General features: G+C 41.9%; 1 protein-coding gene across 6 annotated transcripts in view; it reads left to right on the forward strand.

Annotated features, from left to right (window-relative positions):
* Positions 1–802: 802 nt before the first annotated feature.
* kaznb (kazrin, periplakin interacting protein b) overlaps positions 803–14,220 on the forward strand; it is a 179,563-nt gene continuing 166,145 nt past the window's right edge. For 2 of the 6 annotated variants that reach the window (XR_007035390.1, XM_047347389.1), the window contains exons 1-2: positions 803–1,014; positions 1,129–1,232. Coding sequence is in view for 5 of the 6 variants with exons in the window: in XM_047347389.1 (XP_047203345.1) it covers positions 1,157–1,232 (76 nt within the window). In the remaining variant the exon portion in view is untranslated. The remainder of the gene's footprint in view (positions 1,015–1,128; positions 1,233–14,220) is intronic. The other 4 variants (XM_047347380.1, XM_047347381.1, XM_047347379.1 and 1 more) reach the window with 3 other exon arrangements.

Genomic DNA, 14,220 nt, shown 5'->3' on the forward strand with positions numbered 1-14,220 from the left:
CTGATTTCACCCTGTGTTTATGTTAATCATCATTAAAACACATTCATGTTGCTCTTTGTTACAGTGTGTGGAAAGCTGCCTCATGTTCTCCCCACTGCACTCCTTCAACAGAGCTGCTGCTTCACTGCATACCAAGGCATGTTCACAAGGGTTGTTTTTTCAGTGGAGCCGAGGAGGAGCTGTTTTTTATTTTATGCTCAGCACTTTTCTACAATTCCTTTTCATGATGAAGCCTCTGGAAACTACCAGCTGTACAAGTCCTACTTTCACTTTTGATGCAACTCCTCCACTTGTTCATTCTCCTTGTTTTCCCATTCTCTTCTGCACTGGGGGGTGTGGGGGATGAAGCACTCCAAGCTGCCGGGAGTGTTTCCCGGCAGTGGCCCGAGCTTTAAGATGGATCGAGGGGATTTGAATGGGGTGGGGTAGGGGGAGTAATAGAGATGTGAGGGGAGAGAGAGTAAAATGTTACTGCTGAGGCAAAGCAAATGAGGGCTGTGGAGAGGGGGAGGTGGGAGGAGTGAGAGAGGGGGTAAAACCTAGATCATAAAATAGAAGTGCTGTCCTATGTCTAGAAGATACACACTGCTGTGTACTGCAGAATGAGTGCTGCATAGACTTTTGCCTGGTAGAGAAGCTGCCTCTACTTCTCTCCTTTCTCATTCCTTCTGCCCAGCCTGTCTGGAGTCAGGAAGGATTGTCAGTCTGTCTGGATGAAGATGAACACAATCAGAGTGTGCCTCTAGCTCTGCTACCTGCTCTGCCTTTCTCACATCTGCACTCCGAGATGCTCGCGCAGGCATACATTCAGAGAACTTTCTCTCCTGCACACTCGCTTACATGCTGACGAAGATTCAGCCAAGCACACACACCCCCCGCTACTTATCAGTGCAGACGAGCAGTTCTGTTCATACTGGTGTGAGCAGCGAGTAGCTGTATTTCACTCCCCAGCTGCAGCAGCAGGACGGCTCCACAGGAGTGCGGTCGTTACCAGACGTCACACACCAGCTGAAGGCAAGCATCAACCTTCTCTCTCTTCTTCTTTGTTCTCAGCTTTCCACTTTTCCTCTTTTCACCGATCTTCAAGTGACGCAGTCTGCCTGACCTTCCCTTATCTTTCCTTTCTAGTTCTGTCTCCTCAGCAAGTGGAATTGCCATGGAGGACACCCTCACCTGCAGCCATGCCACCTTTTCCCAGGTGTTTGGACGCCAGGGGCAGCTCATGCAAGCCAGTAAGTAACATTAACACTCCTGATAAACCGCTGTGAACTGCATGTATCATGTGTCAGTATCTGCTCTCCACCCTTTGATGATCCTGTTTTCTTTTTGTTGTGGTAGTTTTCTTTTAGAGTTATCCTTACATTGTGCAACAAGCATATGTAAAGAGTGTTACAGAGTGGGTCAACATTAAGATGAGGAAAACAGAAGCAATTGTGGCTGCATTAAAGAAAGAATCATCTTAAGTCTTGCATCATTGTTGATGTTGTTGATGATAATGCAGCAAGTGTGTGACAGGCAGCGTGAGCATCTTACCTTGTGTTTCATTGTCAGGAGGGGGCTTTCAGAGCATGACTGTTTGTTGTCAGGAGCTCCGCTGCAGTTTGACCAACCCGGGATTTATCTGTAGTAGAAATGAACAATTAGGGCACACAGATAATTTGAAGGTACAGTGCTTTGATGCATTGTTGTTTTATTCTTATATAAACAATGCATCTTTGCAAGAGATGGACTTAAATTATTATGTTTCTCTTATTAAGTAGTTCAGTACTATGTGTATTTTAAGAATCATGCAGCTCTGAAAGATATTACAGATGGTAACTCTTCATTTTATTGCATTTCATGTAATTTCTCTAATGGTTGTGCAATGTCTTCTGGGCTTCTGGTATTGTAAGGGTCAGGTACTCCTAGCGTTCCTTTGTATTCCTTTCATCACATGTCTGCAATGTTTATGTTTGCTTTCATAATGTCTTGTTTGGTGATGCTTTGGGAAGGGAGCTACTGGGAAACAACTGAATCCAAAACATCATTTTGCAAGAGGGCAATGAACATATTGCATAATATTATATTGTTATGTAGCACCATATACTGCATAATGTATCATATTGTACCGTATCATATCACATTCTACTCCTATGATGTCATACGATATACACCACAGTGTATGGTGTCATATTGTACCATATCATGACATATTGTATCATTTTATATTGGATTGGAATCAAACCCTGTGTATTACAATGTCAAACACTAGATTTATAGTGTTTGGATAAAAGGAAAACTGCTGTTGTAAAATTGGGAGGTTATGCATGATTGTTGTTGATCTTGTTGGTGGTGATGAGGGGCAGGTTGAGCATCTTATCTTGTTTCATTGTGAGGATGGGGCTTTCAGAGCATGGCTGTAGGCTGCGGCTTAAGATTTTCTAATAGTAATTATTAACACTTTTATGGACACATGGATAAACTGAAAGTAACCTTTTATTCTTAGGTGCCTCAGCCTAATATGTAAGTATTTTTAAAACTGTGTGTAGCTCTGACAGATATTCTAGCTCATTTGTTTTTATTTCATTACATTTGGTTTAATTTCTCTAATGGATTGGGCAAAATTTCCTGGTGTTTCGTTATTGGACTTCTGTGCTAGTCATGGATTGTCTATAATGAACACTATGTTCAAACATAAGGCACTAGGACACCCTAGGCAGGAGGTCGATGATCGACTTTGTTGTCAGACCTTCGGCTGCATGTTTTTGGACACTCAGGTGAAGAGAGGAACTGAGCTGTCCACTGATCACCACCTGGTGATGAGTTGGATCTGCTGGAAGAGGAGAAAGCCGGACAGACTTGGCAGGCCCAAGCGCATGGTGAGGGTCTGCTGGGAACGTCTAGCAGAGGCCTCGGCCAGGGATGTATTCAACTCTCACCTCCGGGAGAGCTTTGACCAGATTCCGGGGGATGATGGAGACATAGAGTCCGAGTGGACCATCTATTGTCGCATCCGCATCTATTGTCGATGCTACAGCCCGTAGCTGCGGCCGTAAGGTCTGCGGTGCCTGTCGCGGCGGCAATCCCCGAACCCCGTGGTGGACACCGGCAGTAAGGGACACTGTCAAGCTGAAGAAGGAGTCCTACTGGCTGTGGTTGGCTTGAGGGACTCCTGAGGCAGCAGACGGGTACGGTGAGGCCAAGCGTGATGCGGCCCGGGCTGTGGCAGAGGCAAAAGCCTGGGCCTTGGAGGAGTTCGGTGAGGCCATGGAGAAGGACTACCGGTTGGCCTCGAAGCGATTCTGGCAAACCGAGGGGGAAGCAGTGCTTCGCCAACACTGTTTACAGTGGGGGAGGGAGGCTGCTGACCTCGACTGGGGACATTTTCGGGCGGTGGAAGGAGTACTTCGAGGATCTTCTCAATCCTGCCATCATGCATTCCCTGGTGGAAACAGAGGCTGGGGACTTGGGGTTGGACTCTTTTATCACCCAGGCTGAAGTCACTGAGGTGGTTAAAAAGCTCCGCGGTGGCAAGGCTTCGGGGGTGGATGAGATCCGCCTTGAGTACCTCAAGTCTCTGGATGTTGTGGGGCTGTCATGGTTGACACGCCTCTTCAACATTGCTTGGCGGTAGGGGACAGTGCCTCTGGACTGGCAGACTGGGGTGGTGGTCCCACTTCATAAGAAGGGTGACCGGAGGGTGTGTTCCAACTACAGGGGGGTCGCACTCCTCAGCCTCCCTGGTAAGGCCTACGCCAGGGTATTGGAGAGGAGAGTCCGGCCGATAGTCTAACCTTGGCTTCAGGAGGAGCAGTCTGGTTTTTGTCCTGACCGTGGAACACTGGACCAGCTCTATGCCCTCTACAGGGTACTCGAGGGTTCATGGGAGTTTGCCCAACCGGTCCATATGTGTTTTGTGGACCAGGAGATGGCATTCGACTATGTCCCTCGTGGTACCCTGTGGGAGGTGCTCCAGGAGTATGGAATCGGGGGCCCTTTATTGGGGGCCATCCGGTCTCTGTACAAGCAGAGCAGGAGTTTGGTACGCATTGCAGGCACTAAGTCGGACCTGGTCTTGGTGCATGTTGGTCTCCGGCAGGGCTGCCCTTTGTCACCAGTCCTGTTCATAACTTTTATGGACAGGATTTCTAGGCACAGCCAAGGGCTGGAGGGGATATGGTTTGGGGACCAGTGGATTTCGTCTCTTCTTTTTGCAGATGATGTGGTCCTGCTGGCCCCCTCTAGCCAAGACCTACAGCATGCACTGGGGCGGTTCGCAGCCGAGTGTGAAGCGGCTGGGATGAGGATCAGCTCCTCCAAGTCCGAGGTCATGGTTCTCGACCCGAAAAGGGTGGCTTGTCCTCTTCAGGTTGGAGGGGAGTTCCTGCCTCAAGTGGAGGAGTTCAAGTATCTCGGGGTCTTGTTCACAAGTGAGAGGAGAATGGAGCGGGAGATCAACAGACGGATCGGTGCGGCTGCCGCAGTAATGGGGTCACTGTGCCGGTCTGTTGTGGTGAAAAGCGAAGCTCTCGATTTACTGGTCGGTCTATGTTCCTACCCTCACCTATGGCCATGAACTTTGGGTCATGACCGAAAGAACGAGATCCCGGATACAAGTGGCTGAAATGAGCTTCCTCCGTAGGGTGGCCGGGCACTCCCTTAGAAATAGGGTGAGGAGCTCGGCCATCCGGGAGGGGCTCGGAGTAGAGCCGCTGCTCCTCCACATCGAGAGGAGCCAGTTGAGGTGGCTCGGGTATCTATACTGGATGCCTCCTGGACGCCTTCATCGGGAGGGGGTCCAGGCACGTCCCACCGGGAGGAGGCCCAGGGGACGGCCCAGGACACGCTGGTGGGACTATGTCTCTCAGCTGGCCTGGGAAAGCCTTGGGCTCCCCCCGGAGGAGCTGGAGGAGGTGTCTGGGGAGAAGGACGTCTGGGTGTCTCTGCTGAGTCTGCTGCCCCCGCGACCCGGTCCCGGATAAAACGGAAGACGACGAGTACGAGATTTTATTTATTTAAATATTTGCATATGTTTTTTGGAAAACAAATATTGTCCAACATATGATGATATTACCTCACATGTGTGGTGTGTAAATTTCTCTTCATTTAATCTTGTTTTGCTGGATCTTTTGTGAAGGCAGCTAATGGGACACCACTCAATCCTAATCAAGATTTTGCAGTGAAATGTAACGTATCACAACATATTGAATTGTTGTGTCGCATATTGTTTTAAATCATAACATTTTATATAGTTTTTTTTATCATATCATATTTCGAATTGCATTGTCCTATATTGTATCATATAATCCCATACTCTGTTATCGCACCATAAATAATTGCTTTATATTATTGTTTTTAATTATATCATACTGCAACAAGTATTGTTTTGATTGAAATCATATCGTATCAGAATGTTTTGAATCAATTTGTATCATATGGTATCAAATTGCATTGCATCATGTTGTGACTTTAATATCATATTTGTTATTGTATCATTTTACTTTACATAGCATCGTCATATTTTGTGGTATTTTATCATTTTAAAGCAAATCATATCCTATTGAACAGCTTCATAATTTATTAAAAGTATTTGAATCATGTTGCACCATATGATTTTGTATTGTTTTTATTTTATTGTGTTTCTTTGACCTTCTATTGTTCTTAGTCATATTATATTGCATCAGATTGTGTTGTTTCAAACCAAATCGTATTGGATCATTTCGCATTGTGCGTAACACTTTATATAATATTGCATGATAAAGTATCATATTTGTCATATTTTGTTTGATATCATATCAAACTCTTTTTAATCAAAATATATCTTCTTGTATTGCATCTTATCATATTATGTCACATCATATGACACCATTTTGTGTCGTATAGTAGGCTGTTAGATCATATTGCATCATATAGTATTGCTGTGTTCGTATTGCATTGTATTTTTTTTGCCAAATATATGGTATTGTATTGCATCATTGAACATCAGATTTATTATATATTTTTCATATTGTATAGTATTGTATCATAGAGCGCATCATAAAGTATTATATCAAACTGAAAGCTTAGACTAGTATGCAGCATTTTGAAGCACTTTAAACAATCTTAAACATCCTTGAGGTGATGTCTAAGATCAGGGGGGCCAAGTCCATTCCTGGCAAGCTACTATCCAGCAACTTGTAGATGCATCCCTGCTCCAACCGGCTCGAATCAAATAAATTGTTATCAGGCCCCTACGGAGCTGAATGACATCCTAATGAAGTAAATCAGCCATTTGATTCAGGTGAGTTGAAGCTGTCGGAGACTGGACTAGGGCACTCCTGTCTTAGTTTGTAATGCACATGGTCAGAATATCTTAGGGAGAATACATGCAACAATTTAAGTGGAACAAAAATGGCTACATAAGTAAATGGCAGTGCCATAGGTCTATTTCACACATTTGCCTAATAAAGTTTCTCACGAAGAATGTCTAGGAAGACTTGGTCAGTATCTTATTTTCAGAGCTCAGCCAAACTTGCAGTGTTTCCTCACACAAGATAATGAGGAGCTAGAGATATCACAATGATCCTGCCTTTTGTGTTGCATCTCACGAACAGACTTTGTTGTATCGGCTTTAATTTCCTGTATTCCTCATCATTACTACCTGGAGAGAAACAACCCTGATTGGAGTTTCAAAGCAAGTATTACAGAAAATAATCCAGTGAGCCCATCAAGCTGAGAAGCTAATAATGGAAATAGCAATTATTTTTGGAAAACATTTCAGAATGCTTCTTGACACATTTATCACCAAAGTCACGTTGCTGGATTTCATCTGTTAGGATTTGTAACTATGCTCTATGTTAAGAGATAAACTGAAGATTGGTGCTGCAGTGGATTGTTGTCTCTGCTAAGTTCTTAACCCTCTTTTTGCATCAGAGCGCCCTTTTATAAATAATGCACTTTGCTTAAATATATTCGTAGGCTTAATGCTGTGTTCACAAGAGCAACCCAGAATTGAAGCGTTGCAGGGTCTTGATTAAAATTCTGCTTCAGACAGACCAAATGCTGGAAGCAGTTTTTGAAAATGAGTGTTTTTATGGAGTGGTGCGGATCTGTTTTTCTGCCTCTGTTTTTATGTTTGTTCACCAAATAGAGATGGTTACCCTAACAGGACTTTGGTGCAAATAGTATGAACAAAACACAGTTCATTTGTGTCATATAAGCTGGGAAATGAACAAATCTGTGTTTTATATAGACCAACCTGCATTAGTATGAGTGATTGGTTCATGCTTTTGAAGAAGGATTATAATGAATAAAGAGGTGATGTAGAAGTAGTGTTGTTGTTCCACTGAAGCTGATGGGTGGTTCACCTAAACTATGTGAGAGTTATTCTCTAGTGAGAATAAAATACTTCTATAATTTTAATATGGGTTGGTTGTGTATTTATTATTACATGGTAATTATATATTTCCAAATGAAATTGTTACTCACTTGGGTCATGAAATAGTTTTTAAATAGGGGTAGTATTGGTAATGGTGCCAAAAACTACTTTGGCTGAGGTTCCAACATACTCACTTTCTACCATAAAGTTCTGGCTGGTGGTGGTGTTGGTGTAGTGGTGTGGAGGATGTTTGCGTCACACACTTTGGGCCTCTTAGTACTAATTGAGGATGTAAACACCGAAGCCTGCCTGAGTCTTCTTGTTGGCAATGCCCATCCCTTTAAGACCACTGTGTACCCATGTATTACTGCAGATGAAGCCCCAATCCATCTGTCTATCTTCCATTCTCCCATAGTCCAAAAACATGACTGTTAGGTTAATTGGTCTCTCTCAGTTGCCCTTAAGTATGAATGGGTGTGTGCATGGTTGTTTGACCTGTGTGTCTGTGTTGCCCTATGATGGACTGGCAACCCGTCCAGGGTGTACCCCGCCTTTTGCCCGTAGACTACTGTAGATAGGCACCAGCTCCCCCACAACCAGGTCCCCCACAAGAAGAGGGTAAAGACAATGAATGGATGGATGGATGTTTCAAAATTAAATCTTAATGGGATTGGTTTGTAAGTAAGTTATTAACAAAAGGTTGAAATGCCGTTTTTTACTTTTTTATATTTAAATAATTGAAAACTACTTGAAGATTACATCTCACATTTTTTATATTGTAAATCATATTTTGGAACTGTTTAAGGTGGAGGGTTTATGGCCATATTGCACTTGTGATATATTGTCCTTGTCTGTGACAGTTTATAGCAAAGGTTCGAGCAAGTTTAATTGATTTTAGGTGTAACAATAAATGAATACAACTTTTTAGAAGACAAACTTGTGTTCAGATGCCTTTCTTCAAATGAATAGAACCAATTACCTTCAATCACCTTTGACTCTGATTATTTAGGTCTTAGTAGGAAAAAAGTTAGAGAATTGTACATTTTCAGCTGGTGGATAATCGTGGAGCTAATTAAGTCCCTGTGAAAACCCTCAACCTCCTCAGGCTTCTCATAGCAACCGGGTTTGGATCTAAAAATGAAGCAAATTGATGTCCATGAAGCAAGAGGAGGCTATAAAAAGATAGAAAAGCTTCATACGTTTTACTGCTTGAAATAACATTAAGAGATGTGGACATAAAGACAAGATCTGAAGGAATAGAAAAAAATGCTCAGACAAAAAAACTTCTCGTCAAATCAAACCAAACCCTAAACATGACTGAACAATAGATTCAGGATGGTTGGAAATTAGAGCTGCTTTAAATTAAAGGTACAGGAGCATTTTTAGTTAATAAGCAATATGTGTGCATGTTTGCAATAAATAATGGAGGCAAACGTGTCGATGTATTTTAAAGCAAAGCCTCAAACATACTGTTTCTTTCTGTGACATCATGGAAAAAATAAAAGAATTCATGTGGACCTCCCCAAGTCTGGGTCATCCTTGGCTACAATTTTCCGTTCACAGAAGGTGCCTCATTCATATTGTTCACACAAATATATGCAAGTATAAACTGCATGGGAATGTCCAGCCATAGTCCTGTTACAGGAGACGAGTTCTGTGTCCCAGAGATGGATGCATTATTGGAAGTCTGAGAACACAAACCCAACTCTGAAGTACCATCATGCTTTGATTTACTGGAGGAGAGACTGGTGAAGTTCATGTAGCTGGTATGAACAATGTGGTGATGCCTTGAGACGATGAAGGTACACCATCTGAACATGTGCCTGTAAGCAAGTAGCCTAAAAAACCTGACTTAGTTCTGCCAGGAGGAATGGGCCAAAATTCCAACAAACCACTGTAAGCACCTTGGGAAAGCAAAAACATTTGGTCCATGTCATGCAGTTTAAAGGCAATGCTACCAATAATTAAGGAAATAAATGACAGATGTAGGACTTTGAAGATAAAAAAAAGTACTTGTCAAAAGACCTCCCTCATTACTCTGACATTTCGCAGTTAAAAATAGCTTTGGTTATACTAACAGACCTAAAACAGGAAAAAGAGAATTGTCAAACCACTCAAGATGAATGTCTAGAAACAGGCTGCACTGGCCGACAGAATATAAAAGTAACCAAAAGTAATGTCATGTGACCAAAATGACATCAAGGCTCTGTAAACGTCCAAATGGATCAGAGTCTGCCAGTTTCCACAGCCAAGATTGTGAGGCAGCCTGTAGTTCATGAAAGTCACTGGAGGATTCAGCTAAATGCTTCAAAATCCTGGTAGGAAATGTGACATGTTTTGCAGTAAGCTGAGACTTTGGTGATGGCCCTCACTGCCTTCGGACATGAAGGTGAAACATTTTTAATCAACCTCTATTTATGTTCTCTGAATGGGCTATTTACTATACTATACTATACTATACTATACTATACTATACTATACTATACTATACTATACTATACTATACTATACTATACTATACTATACTATACTATACTATATATATATATATATATATATATGTAGTTAGTTGTGAAGATTTTGTGAACAAATAACTTACTGTCATCCTGTAAGAAAATTGTAAATGTTTCCAAGTAACCTTGTAAAAAAAACTACAAGCTTCAACCTATGTTTTTAAGCTATATTTTATTAATTATAATAACAGAAATAATAATTCAATATTTCATTTATTTGTGCCTATTTTCCTTCATAGCAGATTACGTTTGAATGTTACTACCTCACTCCTGGCTCCTCATTGTCACCCACTCCCTCCCTTTTCCAGATAATTTAATTTATTTTATAACTATATGGTTAAGAGAAGGGAAAAACAAGCTTCCATCAGCTGTAACATTTATTTATTGGTGTTCATATAATTATTTTGTTCTTCATATCAGCTCTAGGGGATTTTACAGAGGAAAAGGAATAATGTGCATCTTTAACCTACGGTATACATACAGCAGTGTCTCTAAGGAGGGCCGGAGGGGTACCAGCCATCCCATTGCCCTTCCTCAACAGATCTGTGTTTTTATGTATGTTTTTTTAATGAAAACATTAATTTAAGAGAGGAGAGATCAAGCTAAAGTCCGTTGCCACGTGAATTAGCTTATTATTTTAATATAAACATATTTAAATAATAAGAGTTATTAATATTGATTTGTGCTTTTATAATTTCTTTGTTCTTTGTAGCCCATTGCTTTTTGTATGTCTGTCACTCACCCCAGGCCTCATCCTCTCACTGTCTTTTGAAAAATTGACCATTGAAAACTAAATCCTTTTATGGCTTTTGTATCTGGTGTGCCATCCACAGATTTTCAGTGGCCCTATCTTGCCGCCCCTTTCTATAGCTGCCCTTGTCCCCATGATAAAAGTTGTTTGGTCTAAAGTGTGCCATAGCAGCAGGCCTTATCTTTATCTTCTAACATTTCTCTTCTTGGGCTTACAGCTGTAATTGTCTGCCAGCATATGAACATATGCTGCATATAAGATCATATTTATTTTTGCTGTCACCCACCCAAAGTCTTTACTAGCTTAGCTTATAATTTTTGAAGCATCATTACGATTTTCCTTTTTCTCTATAACTGCTTTTGGCAAAAGCAGTTATAGAGAACTGCTTTTGGCAAAAGTTCTTGAGTCTAAACATCTACATAAACCAAGCCTCATGTCTTCGATCACTGTGTCTGCACAAATCCCTGCAAGCTCAGCTTCTGCTCCTTTACGCCTGGAGTTTAGCTCCCTTAGAGACCCGTAGTCACTGTTCTGTTCTGCTGGACCACAGTGTTACTGGAACAGGAACACTCTAAGGTTGTCTGCGGTATAGACCAAAGATGGGGTCCACAGATGCCTATAACTCTAAATATTGTCATAGTCTCTCTTGTGTATTGTCATCCTCATGTCACTGCAGCGGGAGGTCAAGGTTCTGGCTTATCGCCAATGTTTTCATCCCTCTTAGACTCCAGGACTGCTGGCCATCGACTTTAATATAATTTAGAGACTCTCTTTGAGTGCATCTTTGACAGCATGACTTTAGCTTCAGGTGTGTCCTGAAACAAATCCAATCAGAGGAAACTTGTTTTTTTTTTTTTTTTTTTAGCAGATAGTGCTCTCTGTAAAAGCTATTTCAGGTATATTCAATTAGCAAAAATACAAAGCACTGCTGAATTTGCCTAAATACATTAAATCCAATCTACATTATTGAATGAGCCTCCCACACTGGAAATCAGTTGTTCAGAGTCAATACAAGTGTAATTTATAGGACCCTCCTTCCTCTTATTTCCATATTGGATTTGATAAACTCAGGAGCGGAAACCATGTGACTGTGAGTGCAGGAGCATCCAGCAGCTCATATAAACTATGTAACTCCTGATAAACCATTGTAAATGTTTAGTTATCAGGTTTTAGAGTCAGCCTCACAAACCTGTTGTGTGTAGTTACCGGTTTTTAGACTCTCCTGCATCAGTCACATTTATCTTCATTTGTACACATTAGTAGATGATTGATAAATAGATTCGGAGCTCTCTTGCTGTGTTGTTTGCTCAGCAAAAACAAGTAGGTCTAGTGTCTGTCGGTAGATTTGTGGGGGATCAACCTGTTCTCCATGACTGTGAGTAAATTCAGTTTCAGAGGACGCCGAGCTTTATTAACTCCTCATGTATTAATTCGTGGTTTGGTAAGACAGGCGCTCGGCTACAGGATCATGGTTAAGTATATTCATAGCTTATTCATGTTTTCTAAATGAAATTTTAGCACCATACCTTAGGTTAAGTCCTAAAAAATTGCATTTACTTCTAGAAAGAGTCTACTGTTCAAACTCTGAGCTTCATTTAACCACACTGGTGCTTTGAGATGAATGCTAATGTCTGCAGACTGAAGAAACATACCCACTCACTGAAAACAAAACATGTAGCACTCAGAACAGCGAGTGTGTATTTATACACTGTTCATAGATTCTGTCCAATCTGCGGGCTTCTTCAGACCGAGGGATCTTACTAATTGCAGTTTTATAATTAGATTAAAATTAGCACTTAATTGATTGCTTGTAACTGGATCTGAATCTGAACCTTACTTTGTTGGACTAAACTGAAGTGAACTGGGCTGGATTGGACCAGTAACATTTAAGTGGGGGCTCCTGACATGTCAGTGTTTTGGTGCTGTGCAAATAACTAAGTCAGGCAGAAGCGTACTGTATACAAATCCAGTTACATCTAACATATTCTCCATCATACTTAACATTCAAACTTTTGCTAACATTTGTATTCAGCTCATTTTTGTGTTTAGGTCTGTCCTTTAATCAATTCTGCATGTTTAGGGTCTTTGTCCTGCTGGAAGGTGAACCTCTGTCAACATCCCAGGTAGTTTTCAGCTCCATTGATCCTTCCATCATCTCTGACCAGCCTCCCTGTCCCTGCTGAAGGAAAGCATACCCTTAGCATGATACTGCCACCACCGTATTCACATTAGGGAGTGCATTTAAAGGTGGTATGCAGTGTGAGATTTCGTCTTCACATACCATTTTGCATTTCGGTCATAAGATTACATTTTGGTCTTATCTTAGTCGACCATTTCTTTCCATGTTTGCTGTGTCTCCTACATGGCTTGTAGTAAACTGTAAGCAGGACTTCTTATGGATTTCTTTCAACAGTATCTTTTTGCCACTCTTCTACAGGTCCTTCTCAAAATATTAGCATATTGTGATAAAGTTCATTATTTTCCATAATGTAATGATGAAAATTTAACATTCATATATTTTAGATTCATTGCACACTAACTGAAATATTTCAGGTCTTTTATTGTCTTAATACGGATTATTTTGGCATACAGTTCATGAAAACCCAAAATTCCTATCTCACAAAATTAGCATATTTCATCCGACCAAAAAAAGAAAAGTGTTTTTAATACAAAAAACATCAACCTTCAATTAATCATGTACAGTTATGCACTCAATACTTGGTCGGGAATCCTTTTGCAGAAATGACTGCTTCAATGTGGCGTGGCATGGAGGCAATCAGCCTGTGGCACTGCTGAGGTCTTATGGAGGCCCAGGATGCTTCGATAGCGGCCTTTAGCTCATCCAGAGTGTTGGGTCTTGAGTCTCTCAACGTTCTCTTCACAATATCCCACAGATTCTCTATGGGGTTCAGGTCAGGAGAGTTGGCAGGCCAATTGAGCACAGTGATACCATGGTCAGTAAACCATTTACCAGTGGTTTTGGCACTGTGAGCAGGTGCCAGGTCGTGCTGAAAAATGTAATCTTCATCTCCATAAAGCTTTTCAGCAGTTGGAAGCATGAAGTGCTCCAAAATCTCCTGATAGCTAGCTGCATTGACCCTGCCCTTGATAAAACACAGTGGACCAACACCAGCAGCTGACACGGCACCCCAGACCATCACTGACTGTGGGTACTTGACACTGGACTTCTGGCATTTTGGCATTTCCTTCTCCCCAGTCTTCCTCCAGACTCTGGCACCTTGATTTCCGAATGACATGCAGAATTTGCTTTCATCCGAAAAAAGTACTTTGGACCACTGAGCAACAGTCCAGTGCTGCTTCTCTGTAGCCCAGGTCTGGGGAATGCGGCACCTGTAGCCCATTTCCTGCACACACCTGTGCACGATGGCTCTGGATGTTTCTACTCCAGACTCAGTCCACTGCTTCCGCAGGTCCCCCAAGGTCTGGAATCGGCCCTTCTCCAAAATCTTCCTCAGGGTCCGGTCATCTCTTCTCGTTGTGCAGCGTTTTCTGCTACACTTTTTCCTTCCCACAGACTTCCCACTGAGGTGCCTTGATACAGCACTCTGGGAACAGCCTATTCGTTCAGAAATTTCTTTCTGTGTCTTACCCTCTTGCTT

Source organism: Girardinichthys multiradiatus, chromosome 20 (assembly GCF_021462225.1).
Source record: "Girardinichthys multiradiatus isolate DD_20200921_A chromosome 20, DD_fGirMul_XY1, whole genome shotgun sequence".
NCBI lineage: Eukaryota > Metazoa > Chordata > Actinopteri > Cyprinodontiformes > Goodeidae > Girardinichthys > Girardinichthys multiradiatus.